The 21,010-nt window shown below is 41.7% G+C and overlaps 1 protein-coding gene across 3 annotated transcripts in view; it reads right to left on the bottom strand.

Moving 5' to 3' along the window:
• Window positions 1-21,010, bottom strand: part of LOC138749995 (transmembrane protease serine 6-like) — a 125,976-nt gene that overhangs the window by 19,244 nt on the left and 85,722 nt on the right. For all 3 annotated transcript variants that reach the window (XM_069912132.1, XM_069912131.1, XM_069912133.1), the window contains exon 8: window positions 6,031-6,174. In XM_069912132.1, the coding sequence (XP_069768233.1) occupies window positions 6,031-6,174 (144 nt within the window). The remainder of the gene's footprint in view (window positions 1-6,030; window positions 6,175-21,010) is intronic.

The following is a 21,010-nucleotide window of genomic DNA, read 5'->3' as shown; positions in this document are numbered from 1 at the left end:
TGAAGGAGAATTGGGTGTAATTGGGTGACATGGGTGTGTGGGTCGAAATTTAAAAAAAAATAAATTAAAAAAATTAAAAATGCAAACAAAAGCAATACAGAAAATAAATATTCAATAATATATAATGTGCAAAGTAAAAGTCATTAAATGAGTCTCTGATTGAGTTTAGGAATCTTGTGGAGCTTTAAATGGGCTCCTTTGTAAATGACTGCAAGGGTCCCAGCATAACATTATTGTTCTATTTGCTCCTGTGGGGAGCTGGCCATGAAAAGAGGGGTAAGTGAAGGAGAATGCTTTGGACATGTCTCACGGGCTCAATCAACAGTGAATCTTCCTCCATTATCATTACTGAAACCACCACACTATTTGTTCTCACAGCTCCATGAAAGAGTAATGATGCTGGTAATCTGACCCTGTGCCTCAAGCATCTCTCAGCCTTATTCTCTGGACTGCAAATACATCAGATACCATACCTGAGCAACTCCTGGAAGGAGTCACACATGGGCGACTTCCCTGGATCTTCAGATTCCCTCTCAACCTACACTGAGCACTTCACTTTAATCAAGGGTGTTATCAGATCAATCCAACACTGTCGCAGGAGTGTACTCGCTCATCGTCAGTTCCCTAGCACAGGACCACTTCCATTAGAAAGCACCCTCAATGCCCTCTGCCACCACTGTTCATGTGGTCCTGTGCGAGCGAACTGATGATGAGAGAGTACCCTCTTGCTACAGGTGCTGGATTGACCTGATAACACCCTTGATTAAAGTGAAGTGCTCACTGTGTGTGGGCCTTAGAGGAAATCACAGGAGTTTTACACAAGATGGTGAGTTACTGAAGTTTCTAGCACACGTCTGCTTATTTGTCTCCAGGTTATATGATTGGATAATGATGCTTCCAGCTGGGACTTGAAGGCAATCCTGTGAGACTTATTTTGGGAGAACAATGATGGAGGGGTGAAAGAGGTCAAGTGATTAAACCCTATTTAATGGCCATTGCCCCAATAATAGGTGCTAACTTCATCCAATACATAGAAGCATAGAAACATAGAAGATAGGAGCAGGAGTAGGTCATTCGACCCTTCGAGCCTGCTCCGCCATTCAACGAGATCATGGCTGATCTTAAAGTTCAGTACCCTGTCCCTCCCTTCTCTCTGTAACTTTTAATACCCTTATACTGAAGAAATATATCTAATTCCCTCTTAAATATATTTAATGAACCTGCCTCTACTGCCCTCTGTGGCAATGAATTCCACAGGTTCACCACCCTCTGGGTAAAGAAATTCCTCCTCATCTCGGTCCTAAATGGTTTGCCTATTATCCTCAAACCATGGCCCCGGGTTCTGGATTTTCCCATCATTGGAAACATCCCATCTGCATCCATTCTGTCCAGTCCTGCCAGAATTTTATATGTCTCTATGAGATCCCCTCTCAATCTTCTAAACTCCAGGGAGTACAATCCCAATTTGCGCAATCTTTCCTCATAAGTCATTCCTGCCATTCCAGGTATCAGCCTGGTGAATCACCTTTGCACTCCCTCCATTGCAAGAACATCCTTCCTTAGATAAGGTGACCAAAACTGCACACAATACTCCAGGTGTGGTCTCACCAAGGCTCTGTACAGCTGCAGTAAGATATCCTTGTTCCTATACTCAAACCCTCTTGATATGAAGGCCAACATACCATTTGCCTTTTTAATCGCCTGCTGTACCTTCATGCTCGCCTTCAGAGACTGATGTACAAGTACCCCTAGGTCTCTCTGCACTTCCCCATCTCTTAATCTATTGCCATTCAAATAGTAATCTGCCCTCCGGTTTGTATTACCTAAGTGGATAACCTCACATTTATCCACATTGTAGTGCATTTGCCATGTATCTGCTCAGTCCCTCAATTTATCCAAATCACACTGGAGCTTCCTGACCCCCTCTTCCTTGCACACAACCCCACCTAGCTTAGTGTCATCTGCAAATTTGGAGATATTGCATCCAATCCCCTCATCTAGATCATTAATGTAAATTGTGAACAGCTGGGGTCCCAGTACAGATCCCTGTGGCACCCCACTGGTCACCGCCTGCCACTCAGAAAATGAGCCATTTATCCCAACTCTCTGTCTTCTACCTGCCAGCCAGTTCTCAATCCACATCAATACTTTTCCCCCAATCCCATGAGCCTTGATTTTGGAAGCCAGTCGTTTATGCGGGACCTTATCGAAGGCCTTTTGGAAGTCCAGGTACACCACATCAACTGGCTCTCCCCCATCTATTTTACCTGTCACAATCTCAAAGAATTCCAATAGATTTGTCAAGCACGATTTACCTTTTGTAAATCCATGTTGACTCCGTCCGATCCCTTCTCTGCTAGTCATATGCTCCGCTATTACATCCTTAATAATGGATTCCATCATTTTGCCCACTACTGATGTGAGGCTCACCGGCCTATAATTCCCCACTTTTTCTCTACCCCCCCTTTTTAAATAATGGGGTAACATTAGCTACCCTCCAATCCATGGGTACTGATCCTGAGTCTATCGAGTTCTGGAAAATAATTCTTAAAGCATCTGCTATCTGAATGGCCACTTCCTTAAGTACCCTAGGATGTAGATTATCAGGCCCTTGGGATTTATCTGCCTTCAATCCCATCAATTTCCCCAAGACCATGTCCTTAGAGATACTGATTTCTTTCAGTTCCTCCCTTGCATTAGTCTCTATGTTTTCCAACATCCTTGGGAGGTTATTTGTATCCTCTTGTAAAAACAGAACTAAAGTAAGAATTTAATTGGTCTGCCATTTCCTTATTCCCCATTATATATTCCCCTGATTCCGACTGCAAAGGACCTACTCTGGATTTCACCAATCTTTTCCTCTTGACATATTTATAAAAGCTTTTGCAGTCGGATTTTATATTTGCCGCAAGCTTACTTTCGTAATTTATTTTTGCTCCCTTGATTAATCCCTTTGTCCTCCTTTGGTGCATCTTGAACTGCTCCCAGTCTTCGGTTGTGGTACTTTTTTTTGGCCAATTGATATGCTCTCTCTTTGGACCCAATGCTGTCTCTAATTTCCCTTGTTATCCACGGTTGAGTCACCTTTTTTGGTTTATTTTTATGCCAAACCGGTATAAACGATTTTTGCAATTTCTCCATTAGATCTGTGAATGCTTTCCATTGTCCATCCACAGTCAACTCCCCCATAAATTCCACCCAATCAATCTTACTCAACTCCCGTCTCATACCATCATAATTCCCTTTATTTAAATTCAGGACCTTAGTCTCGATTTTAATTTCATCACTCTCCATGTCGAGTGACAATTCGATCATATTGTGATCGCTCCTACCCAAAGACCATTCAAGCTGCACAATCCCTCGGCACTACCTTGAACTACATAGATGCAGCTAAGCGAATGATATTGATACAGAGTAAGGTTAATAAAAGGAGGGAGCATCACACCTCCTTTCAAAGGTGTGATGGGATGGATTGGTGACAGATGATGATAGATTCAATCTTGACCTTTCCATGGCTACAGCTGAACATTGGAATGTCAGCAAATCCCTTACCCCAGTATCTTACATGAATGCATGCCCAGTAGATTCACTCTAAAATATGTTACAGGACTAAACTATGCAAATTGTGGATGTGCTGTCCTTCACCCAGTTGATTTTAGCTGCATGCATGCATAACTATGAAGAGCAGCAAATATAGAAGGAATAATGGCCACGGTGAAAGTCATCAATAAACCAAACAAAATTTGTTAAAATAGCATTAGTGATGGTGAGGAATTGCATTGCAGTGACTTGGAAGTCTGATTCACATTTGGGTTTGGGAAGATGGAATACAGAAAATTACATACAATTTGAAAAATGAATATGGTATATTTTTGCAAATTTGGAGCCTGTACATGCAAATTTTAGGCATAAATATGTCGTGGTTCTTCCTGCTCCTTGAGCCCTGGGCTCATCTTCCTCTCAAAACTGATCGGATAAACCTTGCTGGAGTCCTGTGTGTTGGGAAGCGATTCTCTGAGCAGTCCAGGAAGCTATTTTTCTTTATCCTTTTCTCTACTTTATATTATTATATATTCTTTTTTATACATAATTTTCTTTGGGGGGGGGTGGGAGGTTTAGGGAGGGAGGGTAAGGCCAATAACCATCATGTAATGATTGAAATCTTTGTAAATTTAAACATTTACTGTTTTGTATAATTTCTTATCAATTACTTGTATGGAATGGGGAGCAGAAGGAGGTCCCCTCAGCCTGAAGCCCTCATCTTGAAGGCTGGTGGAAGCAGATTTTTTGAATATTTTGACAGCAGAAGGAGCTGAAGTGGTGAACGCTGGCTCAATTTTGACATTTAACAAAAATTTGAACAGGTACGTGGATGGTCTGTTGTGCAGTGAGACTTGATTGTAACCTTAGTTCCTTGTTACCACCTGACCCCTACATACACATTCACCCTCTTGCTCATCAAAAAGTCAAGTTTATTGACATCTGATTGTACAAGTGCAACCTGATGAAACAGCATTCTCCGGTCCTCGGTGCAAAAACGCTCAGACATACCACCAGACATCACACACGTACAGACAAATAAGACATTTCCAGGACAAGCATTATATCTAAATAAATAAATAGATAGATAAATGTTGTTGTTTTGTACAAATGAGAGTCTCAGATGGTTAGTGTGAGCTGGGGGTTCAGCATTTTAACTTCCCACAGGAATAAACTGTTCCTCAGCCTGGTGGCGCTGGCTCTGATGCTCCTGTACACCTTCCCTTATGGGAGCAGCTGAAATATATTGTGTGCAGGGTTGAAAGGATCCTCAGTAATTTTGTGAACCCTCTTCAGACAACGATCCCAGTAAATCATGTCAGTGGGGGTGGGGGGAGAGCAGAGACTCCAGTAATCATCTCTACCACTCTTACGGTCCTGTGGATTGACCTCAATCCATTTCTCTGTAGCAACTGGCATTTTTCTGATGCAGCCGGCCAGGATATAGCCCCTATAGTAAGTTGACATGGTGGTGGCCTGTAGCCTTGCCCACTTCAGTCTTCTCAGGGAATGCAGTCACTGTTGCACCTTCCTGACAAATGAGATGTTGAGTTCTCCTCAACATAAAGCTCTCTGTATAGAACATGACAGTATAGAAATAGGCCCTTCAGCCTATCTAGTCTGTACTGAAGTACTATTCTGTCCAGTCCAGTGGTTCTCAACCTTTTTATTTCCACCCACTTTATGTAATCCCTATGCCATCTGTGCTCTGTGATTAGTTAGGGATTGCTTAAGGTGGGATGTGAGTGGGAAGGGAAGGTTGAGAATCACTGCTCTAGACCAATTGTTACTGAAATAGTTTGCTTGAGAAAAATTGTCATTGGCCCATTTCCTTTGGAGTTTTGAAACCGTGCACATAACAAGTCAATGATAGTGGTCATTGTGGTTTTCAAACTTTTTCTTTCCACCCACATTCCACCTTAAGCAATCCCTTACAGAGCACCTATGGCATGGGGATTACTTAAAGTGGGATGTGAGTGGAAAGAAAAAGGTTGAGGACCTCTGGTCTAGTCCGATTGACCTGCACCTGGACCATAACCTTCCATACCCCTCCCATTCACGTACCTGTCTAAATTCTTCCTAAATGCCGAAATTGACCCATTTTCACCACTTCTGCTCCGTCTGCCTTCAAAGTATTCAAAGACTCTGCTTCCATCAGCCTTCGAGATAAGGACTGAGGGACCTGGTGAATGAACATGTTTTGCCTTGGCTCTAAGTTAAATGGAGGAGCTTCCTTCATTTTAAAATTTGACTTGTGGTTCTTCTTCCACAAGAAGAAAGATTTTTTCCACATCTCATTCCGTGAAAACCCATCAGGACCTTGAATCTTTCAATCAAATTATGTTTTTGAAAACTTGTAAAATGCAGGAGAAGGAAAGGTCAGTTGCCTTCTTGCCACTAAACAGTGCTTGTGCTCCAGGGTGGGGCCGAAGGCAACCTCATTAGTACATTGAATAGAAAAGGCAATAGAAAACAGAGAGGTGGACTCACCACAGTTCCACTCATCACTTCCATCTGAACAATCAGGAACACCATCGCAGAAGCCATTGTATTTATTTACGCAGTTGCCATCAGGACAGACCATTTTGCCAGCTAAACACTGTTGCTCAGTGGTCTGAATGGTTGAATGACTTCCTGTGTGACCCAGAATTAAGATAACAGGCAAGATAACCAGAGAAAAAAGAAAATGAGTATTAGTTATGCAGCGAGATATGCAGTGAGTTATGCGTGAGTTATGCAGCGGGAACTGGAATGCAGAACATAATTGGTGGTTGAAGCTGATTGGTAACTTTCAATGACAGGGGTGAAGTATAAGTTCAAACTGATCTGACCATCATAAGCACAACAGGCCATATGTGCCGCATTTCTGTGCCACATGATTTATTTGGAAAACATCTGCAGCCCATTCCTAGAGAGGGTTATGGGTATGAGGTAGAGAAAAAAAAATAGCTGTGGAATAGGTTTATATAAGTTAGCACTGCATTGAGGGCTGAAGGGCCTGTACTGTGCTGCAATGTTCAGGGTGGCACGGTTAGTGCAGAAGATGGTGCAATGCCATTGCAGCACCAGTGACCCGGATTCAAATCTGCAGCTGTCTGTAAAGAGTTTGTACGTTCTCCCACATCCCAAAGATGTACAGCTCGTAGGTTAATTGGTCATGTGGGTGTAATTTGGCAGCCTGTGGTCACGGGACAAAATGGGCCTGTTGCAGGGCTGCATTTCTAAATGAAAAGTGAAGCGAGCATTCCCCTTTTGTACCCTCTCTGGGGTCTGGAACACATAATGGCAGCCCCAGCCGCCCATCTTGGCACAGTTAGACTCCGCAGAAGCCAATGGGGCAGGATCGTAGGGAAGCAAAGTCAGAACTGGGACATAGCTAATACTAATGCTAATTCTAAATGTTTGATGCACTTCCAAGGCTGGTTGAAATGCAGAAAAATATTTGCAAAAAAATGTGAGCCAACTGCAAGGCCATCAGTGCCGATTGATCAGGCAGCTTATTTAACGTTGCTAAGGCGAATGATCCATTTAATGGAGTTTCTTGTCATATACATGAGTACATTGTACAAATGCACCAACATTCTTACCAGCTGCAGCCACACAGACGTGTAAAATAGATCAACCGCAATAGTGTAATGACCAGAATATGCCATGAGACAGAAAAAGAAATAATAAATAGAAAAGGATGGACAAATAAATATCCATTTGCAGTTTGGGAAAGAACATGATTCAATGGTGCAGGCAGATCTGTTGGTGGTCCTGTAGTGGTTTAGGGTTAGAGTTACAGTAGTTATTGGGAGGTTCAAGAGCCCAAGAGTTTTTTTGAACATAGAGGTGCTGGACTGCAGGCTTCGGCACCTCCTGTGTGAAGGAAGCTGTGAGAAGAGATGGTCACCAGGGTCCTTTAAGTTAAATGCCCGACCTTGACTTCCTCCTAGAGGCAGCACGTTGCAAAGATGTCGTCAGTGGACGGGAGGCGGGTGCCTACCATGGGCTTGGTTCACCAGCTGCTGTTTTTGGAGTCCCAAACCAGTAAAGGTAGTTTCAAACACCAGAATACACTGCAATACACAAGGGTGCTGGAGAAACTCAGCAGGGTGAAGAGGTCAAGCCTCAAAATATTAGTTATATTACCTTTGCTTCCCATGGACGTTGCATGACCTGCTGAGATTCTCCAGCACATTAGTTTATTGCAGCGAAAATACAGGTTAGGCAATGCTAAATCCCATTTGAATTCAACGGAAAATATTCAGGAATGAGAGGAACTGGAAGGAGGGATCTTAGAAAGGACCTGAGTGAAACATAGAAAATAGATGTAGGAGTAGACCATTTGGCCCTTCAAGCCTGCACTTCCATTCTTTATGATCATGGTTGATCAATACCCGGTTCCCGCCTTCTCCCCATACCCCTTAATCCCCTTGGCCACAAGGGCCAAATCTAACCTACACTTAAATATTGACAGGGAACCGGCCTCAACTATTTCCTGGGGCAAAGAATTCCAAACATTTACCACTCTCTGAGAGAAGAAATTTTTCCTCATCTCAGTCCTAAAAAATTCCCCCTCATCCTTAAACTATGGCCCCTGCTTCTGGTTTTTCCCAGTATTGGAAACAACCTTCCTGCGTATAGTCTGTCTAAACCCTTAAGAATTTTATGTTTCTATCAGATCCCCCCCTCAATATTCTAAATTCCAGAGAATACAAGCCTAGCTTATCCAACATTTCTTCATATGCGAGTCCCTCCATCCCCGGTATCAGCCTAGTGAACCTTCTCTGCACTCCCTCCAAGGTAAGGATATTCTTCCTCAGATAAGGCAACCAAAACTGCACCCAGTACTCCAGGTGTGGTCTCACCAAGACCTTGAACAGCTGCAGAAGGATCTCCCTCTCCTGGACTCAAATCCTCTCGCTATGAACGCCAACATACCATTCCCCCTCCTCACCGCTTACTGCACCTGCAAGCCTACTTTCAATGACTGATGCACAGCAACACCCAAGTCACTCTATATCGCCCCTTTTCTGAAACAGATACCATTTAAATAACAATCCTCCTTCCTGTTCTTACCTCCAAAGTGGATAACCTCACATTTATGCACATTATACTGCATCTGCCACGCCCTGGTCCACTTGTCTAACTTATCCAAATCACCCTGCACTCTCCTAGCATCCTCCACACAGCTAATCCTGCCACCTAACTTCGTATCATCTGCAAATTTTGAGATACTGCTATCTATTCCCACATCTAAGTCATTGATATATATCGTAAACAAATGCGGCCCCAGCACTGAGCCCTAATCACTGGCTGCCATTCTGAAAAGAACCCATTTATTCCTACTCTTTGCTTCCTGTCCCTCAACCAATTCTCTATCCACCTTAATAGCATACCTCCTATACCGTGCTCTTTAAGTTTATACACTAATCTTCTGTGTGGAACCTTATCAAACACTTGCACCTGGAAGGTGGATGAACATGGATGGAGGAACTTGGTTGTTCAAGCATCTGAATCGCAGGCCATGGACCCAGTGCTGGTAAATAGTTTCTATCGATGGGCACGATGTTGAACATGGGAATGTTGAGATGAAGGGCCTCTTCCCTTATCCTGTGACTCCATGACTCGACAAACAGGATTTGCAGGAATGGTGAGAGGAAAGAGGTGGGAGGAAGCTTGAATGAAATATAAACAGCGTGGATAAGATATAATTCACAGCCTAATCCTGTGCAGAGTTACAGGGTGAAGTATAAGTTCAAAATGATCTGACTATAGTAACACAATCAGATAAAACAGCGTTTCTCCAGACCACAGTGCACACGTGTGTGCTCTCTCACACACATACATGTACACAAAAAACACACAAACACACACACAGAAACACACACATATGAATACACATGCTAAAACAAACATAAACACACACATGTGCAAAACACATAAATACACACACAAATACCTATACATGCACACAAATGCATGCGCAGACACAAGCAAAAGCACATACACAAACATGAACACACATAAACACACAAACAAACTTAAGCACACACATATAAACACACAATCACACACACATATGTGCGCACACACAAACTCACAACCACATACACACATAAACACATAAATAAACACACAAATACACACATGCACAAACAAATAAACACACAAACAAACATATATGCACACACACAAACACACACCCACATACAGACACAAACACACACATATATGCATACACACATATGCACACACACACAAATACACAAACACAGAAACATTTGTGCACACACACAAACACACACACACATTAACACACACACAAATATGCACATCCCACACACAAACACACACATGCTCACACACAAAACAAATGCACAAATGCACAAAAAAATACACATAGGTACACATTCACAAAAAGACACAAACACACACAAACACATGAGTGCTTGGGCACACATACACACACCCATCATACATTTCTCACACAGACACAACCACATCATACATTTCTAACACACACACACACACACACACACACACACACACACACACCCATCATAAACTTTTCACATACACACCAATCATACATTTCTCACACTCACGCACACATACACCTATAACACATTTCTTATACATACACACCCATCATACATTTCTCACACCCACACCCATCATACATTTCTCACACACACACCCACATACACACATAAACACAGATATGTATACATATATATACAAACACACACTTATGCACACCCAAATATGTGCTCACACATAGACACACAAACACCCACACATTTGCACATACACACAAACACACACCCACATACACACACATGCACACACACACAAATATGAACTTCCAACGCAAACACACATGCATATGCACAATACATGCACACTCACACACAAACAAATACACATGCATACACACTCACTAAAAGACACAAACACATTGGCACGTGTGCACACAAACAAACACCCATCACAAATTTGTCACACACACAAACACACACACACACACCCATCATACATTTCTCTCACAAACACACACACACACCAATCATGCTTTTCACAAACACACACATCCATCATACATTTCTCAGACAGACACACCCATTATAAATTTCTCATACACACACCCCCAACATACTTTTCACACACACACACACATCATATATTCCTCACACACACATATATACACATACACACATCATAAATATCTTTCTGATACACACACATCCATCATACATTTCTCACACACACATACCCATCACACACTTCTCACCCATTCACACCCATCATGCATTTCTCACACACTCACACATATCATACATTTCTGACACACACACCCCATTATACATTTCTCTCTCATACACACACCTACCATATATTTCTCACACACACACCCTCAAAATTCATCACACCCACCCATCATACACTTCTCACATACACACACACCCATCCTACATTTCTCTCAAACACACACCTATCATACATTTCTCATAAACACACACACCCCAATCATACATTTTCACACACACACTCACACCCTTCATACATTTTCACATACACACCCCATCAAACATTTCTCACACACACACATCATACATTTTGCACACACACATCATACATTTCTCACACATGCATATCATAAATTTCTCTCACACACACATACACCTGTCATACATTTCTCACACAAACACCCACACATTTGCATATACACACAAACACACATCCATATACACACACATGCACACACACACAAATATGAACATCCAACACAAACACACATGCACATGCACAATACATGCACACTTGCACACAAACAAATACACATGCATACACACTCACTAAAAAACTCAAACACATTGGCAAGTGTGCACACAAACACCCATCACAAACTTGTCACACACACAAACACACACACACACACCCTTCATACATTTCTCAAACACACACAAACACACTCAAACCCATCATACACTTCTCACACTCACACCAATAATACATTTCTCACATACACACACCTATCATACATTTCTCACACGCACATATACACATTAGAAATTTCTCTCTGACCCTCACACACCCATCATACATTCCTCACATACACATAAACACACACACCCATCATACATTTGTCACTCACACACATGCACACACACACACCAATCATGCTTTTCACTCACACACACACATCCATCATACATTTCTCAGACAGACACCCCATTATAAATTTCTCACACGCACACCCCCAACTTACTTTTCACACACACACACCCATCATATATTCCTCACACACACACATATATATACACACACATCATAAATATTTTATGGCACACACACATCCATCATACATTCCTCACACATACACCTATCATACATTTCTCATACACATCCCAATCATACATTTCTCACACACACGCTCACACCCATCACACACTTCTCACACACACACAGAGCTATCATACATTTCACTCACACACACACCTATCATATATATCTCACATGTAGACAACCATCATACAATACTCACACAGACATTCATCATACATTTCACACACAGACACACACACACACACACACACACACACACACACTCCCATCATACAATTCTCACATACACACCAATCCTACATTTCTCACAGACTCACACACACACTTATCATACATTTTTCATACAAACACACACACACCTGAATCATACATTTCTGACACACACATACCCATCACACACTTCTCACACATACACACATATCATACATTTCTCACACACATACCCCATCATACATTTCTCTCTCTCACACAAACCTATCATATATTTCTCACACACACACCCTCAAAATTCCTCACACACACCCCATCATACACTTCTCACACATACCCATCATACATTTCTCACATACACACCCCATAAAACATTTCTCACACACACACATCATACATTGCGCACAAACACATCATACATTTCTCACACAAACATATCATACATTTCTCACACACACCCCAATCATGCTTTTCACACACACACATCAAACATGCATTTCTCACACACATGCACACACACACACACACACACACAAACACACACACACACACAATTCATACATTTCTCACACACGGCCATCATACACTTCTCACACACGCACACCATCATACATTTCTCTCACTCACACACCCTTCATACATTTCTCACACACACAAACACACACACACACACACACACACACACACACACACACACACATATCATACATTTCTCACACACGGCCATCATACACTTCTCACACACACACCCATCATACATTTCTCTCACACACCATTCAAACATTTCTTACAGGCACACAAACACACACACAGCATACATTTCTCACACACATATCTCTCTCTCTCACACACAAACATATGCACACAAACACACATGCGCGCACGCACACACACACACACACACACACCATCATATATTTCTCTCACTCACACGCCCATCATACATTTCAAACACACACACCCATCATATATTTCTCTCACACACATCCATCATATATTTCTCTCTCACGCAGACACCATCATACACTTTTCACACACACACCCATCATACATTTCTCTCACACACACCCTTCAAACATTTCTCACACACACACATACACACACACCCATCATACATTTCTCACAAACACTTATCACTCACGCACACTCACTCACACACATTCACCCATTATACAATTCTCACATACACACACACCCATCCTACATATCTCACACACTCTCACACACACCTCCATCATACATTTCACACACACACATATCATACATTTCTCACACACCCCAATCATGCTTTTCACACACACATCAATCATGCATTTCTCACACACATGCACACACACACACACACACACACACACACACACACACACACACACACACACACACACCATCATACATTTCTCTCACTCACACACCCTTAATACATTTCTCACACACACACACACACATCATACATTTCTCACAGGCGGCCATCATACACTTCTCACACACACACCCATCATGCATTTCTCTCACACACCATTCAAACATTTCTTATACGCACACAAACACACACACAGCATACATTTCTCACACAAATATCTCTCTCACACACACACATGCACACACACACACATGCGCACACGCGCGCACACACACACACACACACAAACACACCATCATATATTTCTCTCACTCACACACCCATCATACATTTCTCTCACACACACACCATCATACATTTCTCACACACAGACATATCTCTCTCTATCTCTCTCTCTCTCTCTCACACACACACACACAAACACACACACACAGACACACCCATCATACATTTCTCACACACACAACCATCATATACTTCTCACACACACACCCATCATATATTTCTCTCTCACGCAGACACCATCATACACTTTTCACACACACACCCATCATACATTTCCCTCACACACATCCTTCAAACATTTCTCACACACACATCCTTCAAACATTTCTCACACACACACATACACACACACCCATCATATATTTCTAACAAACACTTATCTCTCACACACACTCACTCACACACACTCACCCATAATACAATTCTCACATACACACACACCCATCCTACATATCTCACACACTCTCACACACACCTCCATCATACATTTCTCACACACACACCCATCATACATTTCTCACGTACACACACCTATCATACATTTCTCACACGCACATACACACCCATCGTGCATTTCTCACATACACACACCTATCATACATTTCTCACATGCACATACACACCCATCATACATTACTCTCAGAAACACAATTCAAGCATTTCTCACACACACAAACACACTCACGCCCATCATACACTTCTTACACACAGACACCCATCATACATTTCTCACACACACGGGGATCATACACCTCACACACACACCATCATACATTTCTCTAACACACATCCATCATACAGTTCTCATACACACACATCCCAATCATACATTTCTCACACACACACTCACACCCATCGTAAAATTCTCACACACCCATTAAACATTTCTCTAACACACACCCTTCAAACATTTCTCACACACTCACAGCCATCATACACATCTCACACACACACCCATCATACATTTCTCACATACACAGACCTATCATACACTTCTCACATACATACCCATCATACACTTCTCACACACATACCCATCATACACTTCTCACAAACACACCAATCATACATTTTCCACATACACACACCTATCATACATTTCTCAAACACACATAAACACCCATCATTTATTTCTCACATACACAACCCATCAAACATTTCTCACACACACACGTCATACATTTCTCACACATACTTATCTCTCACAAACACTCACTCACACACACTCACCCATAATACAATTCTCACATACACACACACCCATCCTACATATCTCACACACACCTCCATCATACATTTCTTACACACACACCCATCATACATTTCTCACGTACACACCTATCATACATTTCTCACACGCACATACACACCCATCGTACATTTCTCACATACACACACCTATCATACATTTCTCACATGCACATAAACACCCATCATACATTTCTCACGCACACACACACTCCTATCATACATTTCTGACAGGCACATTCGCACCTATCATACATTACTCTCACAAACACAATTCAAACATTTCTCACACACACAAACACACTTACGCCCATCATACACTTGTCACACACACACCCATCATACATTTCTCACACACATGGGGATCATACACTTCTCACACACACACAATCATACATTTCTCTAACACACACCTATCATAAAGTTCTCATATACACACCCCAATCATACATTTCTCACACACACACTCACATCCATCGTATAATTCTCACACTCCCATCATACATTTCTCTCACACACACCCTTCAAACATTTCTCACACACTCACAGCCATCATACACTTCTCACACAAACCCATCATACATTTCTCACATACACACACCCATCATACATTTCTTTCACACACACACTCCCATCATACACTTCTCACACACATACCCATCATACACTTCTCACAAACACATCAATCATACATTTCCCTCATACACACACCTATCATACATTTCTCAAACACACATAAACACCCATCATATATTTCTCACATACGTAACCCATCATATATTTCTCACACACACACGTCATACATTTCTCACACACATATATCATACATTTCTCACACACACACAAACACACACAGACACACCAATCATACATTTTCTCTCTCTCTCTCTCACATACACACACACACACACACCATCATACATTTCTCTTTCACACACATACCATCATACATTTCTCTAACTCACACAACCATCATACATTTCTGACACACACACACATGCACACATTTATCACACACACAGTCATCATACACTTCTCACACACACCCATGATAAATTTTTCTCACACACACCCTTCAAACATTTCTCAATCACACACACAGACACACACATACACACACACACCAATCATACACTTCTCACACACACACACACATCCATCATACATCCTCTCTCTCTCTCACACACACACCATCATACATTTATCACTGATACACACACCATCACACATTTCTCTGACTCACACACCCATCATACATTTATCACACACACACACACACCAATCATACATTACTCATACACACATCATTCATTTCTCATATACACAGCCATCATATACTTCTCACACACACACCCATCCTACATTTCTCTCACACACACCCTTCAAATATTTCTCCCTCACACACACACCATCATACATCTCTCTAACACACACCCATCATACATTTCTCACATACACACTCCTATCATACATTTCGTACACGCACAAACACACCCATCATACATTACTCTCACAAACACCATTCAAACATTTTGCACACACAAACACACTCACACCCATCATACACTTCTCACACACATACCCATCTTACATTTCTCACATACACACACCTATCATACATTTCTCACGCACATACAAACCCATCATACATTTCTTTCACACACACACACCCATCATACACTTCTCACACACATACCCATCATACACTTCTCACAAACAGACCCATCATACATTTCTCACATACAAACACCCATCATACATTTCTCACACCCACATCCATTATACACTTCTCACACACACACCCATCAGATATTTCTCACACACACAACCCATCAAACATTTCTCACATGCACACATCATACATTTCTCACACACACATATCATACATTTCTCTCACACACAAACACACACCACTCATGCTTTTCACACACACACATCAATCATACATTTCTCTCTCTCTCTCTCTCTCTCTCACACACACACACACACACACACACACACACACACACCATCATATATTTCTCTCCCACACACACACCTTCATACATTTCTCTCACTCACACACCAATCATACATTCCTCACACACACCCATCATACATTTCTCACACACAACGGTCATCATACACTTCTCACACACACACGCATCATACATTTCTATCACACACACACCAAACATTTCTCTCTCTCACACACACCATCATACATCTCTCTCTCACACATACACCATCATACATTTCTCTAACTCACACACCCATCATAAATTTCTCACACACACACACCCATCATACATTTCTCACACACACGGGGATCATACACTTATCACACACACACCCATCATACATTTCTCTCACACACACCCTTCAAACATTTCTCACACACACACAAACACACACACACCCATCATACATTTCTCACAAACACATTTCTCACACACACTCACACACACTCACCCATCATACATTTCACACACACATACCCATCATACAATTCTCACATACACACAGACCCATCCTACATTTCTCACACACTCACGCACACACCTCCATCATACATTTCTCACACACGCGGGGATCATACACTTATCACACACACCCATCATACATTTCTCTCACACACACCCTTCAAACATTTCTCACACACACACACCCATCATACATTTCTCACAAACACATTTCTCTCACACACACACACTTACACACACTCACCCATCATACATTTCACACACACATGCCCATCATACAATTCTCACATACACACACACCCATCCTACATTTCTCACACTCTAACGCACACACCTCCATTTTACATTTCTCATGCACACACCGATCACACAATTCTCACCTATACAAACCCATCAACATTTCTGACACACACCCATCATACATTTCTCTCTCTCACACACACACACACACACACACACTCCTATCATACATTTCTGACACGCAAGTACACACCCATCATACATTACTCTCACAAACACCATTCAAACATTTCTCACACACACAAACAGACTCACGCCCATCATACACTTCTCACACACACACCCATCATACATTTCCAACATACACACACCTATCATACATTTCTCACACACACATACACACCCATCATACATTTCTCACATATACACACCTATCATACATTTCTCACGCACATAAACACCCATCATACATTTCTCACACACACACACACCCATCATACATTCGTCATAGACACCCATTATACATTTCTCACACACACCCCATCATATATTTCTCTCTCACACACATACCCATCATACACTTCTCACACACTCACCCATCATATATTTCTCACACATACAACCCGTCAAACCTTTCTCACACACACACATAATACATTTCTCACACACACCTATCATACATTTCTCCCACGCACATACACATCCATCATACATTACTCTCACAAATACCATTCAAACATTTCTCACACACACAAACACACTCACACCCATCATACACTTCTCACACACACAATCATCATACACTTCTCATACACACACCCCATGATACATTTCTCTCACACACACCCTTCAAACATTTCTGACTCACACACACACATACACATACACACACCATTCATGCTTTTCACACACACACCCATCATACATTTCTCACACACACACACACACACACACACACACACACACACACACACACACACCCATCATACATTTATCTCACACACACCCATCATACATTTCTCACACACACACACCCATCATATTTTTCTCACAAACACGGGGATCATACATTTCCCTCACAAACACCCTTCAAACATTTCTCTCTCACACACACACCATCATACATCTCTCTCTCACACACACACCATCATATATTTCTCTGACACACACCCACCATACATTTCGCACACACACACACCCCATCATACTTTTCTCACACACACGGGGATCATTCACTTCTCACACACACACCATCATACATTTCTCTAACACACACCCATCATACATGTCTCATACACACACACCCCAATCATACATTTCTCACACACACACTCACACCCATTGTAAAATTCTCACACACCCATCATACATTTCTCAAATACACACTCCTATCATACATTACTCACACGCATGTACACAAACATCATACATTAATCTCACAAACACCATTCAAACATTTCTCACACGCACATACACACCCATCATACATTTGTTTCAAACACACAAACCCATCATACACTTCTCACACACATACTCATCATACACTTCTCACAAACACACCCATCATACATTTCTCACACACACACCCATCATACACTTCTCACATACACACCCATTATATATTTCTCACACAAAAAAACAATCAAACAGTTCTCACACACACATCATACATTTCTCACACACACACATCATACACTTCTCACACACACCCATCATGTTTTCTCACACACACAACCCATCATACATTTCTCACACACACCTATAATACATTTCTCCCACACACATACACACCCATCATACATTTTTCTCACACTCACACCTATCATAAATTTCCAATACACACACACCCCAATCATACATTTCTCACACACACACTCACATCCGTCATACAATTCTCACATACACTCACTACCATCCTACATATCTCTCACACTCACACCAATCATACATTTCTCACACACACAAACCATCATACATTTCTCTCTCACACACACCATCATACATTTCTCTCACTCACACACACATTATACATTTCCCACACACACACATCCATCATACTTTTCTCATCACACGGGGATCATACACTCCTCACACACACACCCATCATACATTTCTCTCACACACACCCTTCAAACATTTCTCTCACACACACATACACACAAACACACACACACATACACACAAACACACACCCACATACACACACATGCACACACACACAAATATGAACATCCAACACAAACACACATGCATATGCACAATACATGCACACTCACACACAAACAAATACACATGCATACACACTCACTAAAAGACACAAACACATTGGCACGTGTGCACACAAACACCCATCACAAATTTGTCACACACACAAACACACACACACACCCATCATACATTTCTCTCACAAACACACACACACACCAATCATGCTTTTCACAAACACACACACCCATCCTATATTTCTCTCACACACACACCCATCATACACTTCTCACACACACAGCGATCATGTATTTCTCACACACACAACCCGTCATACATTTCTCACACACACCTATAATACATTTCTCCCACGCACAAACACACCCATCATACATTTCTCTCACACTCACACCTATCATAAATTTCCAATACACACACACCCCAATCATACATTTCTCACATACATACTCACAGCCATCATACAATTCTCACATACACTCACACCCATCCTACATTTCTCTCACACTCACACCAATCATGCTTTTCACACATACACATCCATCATACATTTCTCTCTCTCACCACACACAAACACACACACACACACACACACACACACATACATACTGTAATACATTTCTCCCTCATACACACACCATCATACATTTTTCTGACTCACACACCCATAATACATTTCTCACACGCACACACACAAATGCACACACACACACACACACACACACACACAGTCATACATTTCTCCCTCATACACACACCATCATACATTTTTCTGACTCACACACCCATAATACATTTCTCACACACACACACACACAAACGCACACACACACACACATCATTCATTACTCACACACACCCATCATACATTTCTCACAAACATTTATCTCTCTCTCACACACACACATACACACACACACATACACACACACTCACCCATCATACATTTCTCACACACACATACCCATCAAACAATTCTCACGTGCACACACACACCCATCCTACATTTCTCACACACTCATGCACACACCTCCATCATTCATTTCTCACACACACACACCCATCACACAATTCTCACCCACACATACACATTAACATTTATCACACA

This window comes from Narcine bancroftii, chromosome 14 (genome assembly GCF_036971445.1).
Source record: "Narcine bancroftii isolate sNarBan1 chromosome 14, sNarBan1.hap1, whole genome shotgun sequence".
NCBI lineage: Eukaryota > Metazoa > Chordata > Chondrichthyes > Torpediniformes > Narcinidae > Narcine > Narcine bancroftii.
The sequence above is the reverse complement of the archived record's forward strand: the minus strand, read 5'-3'. Positions and strand labels throughout refer to the sequence as shown.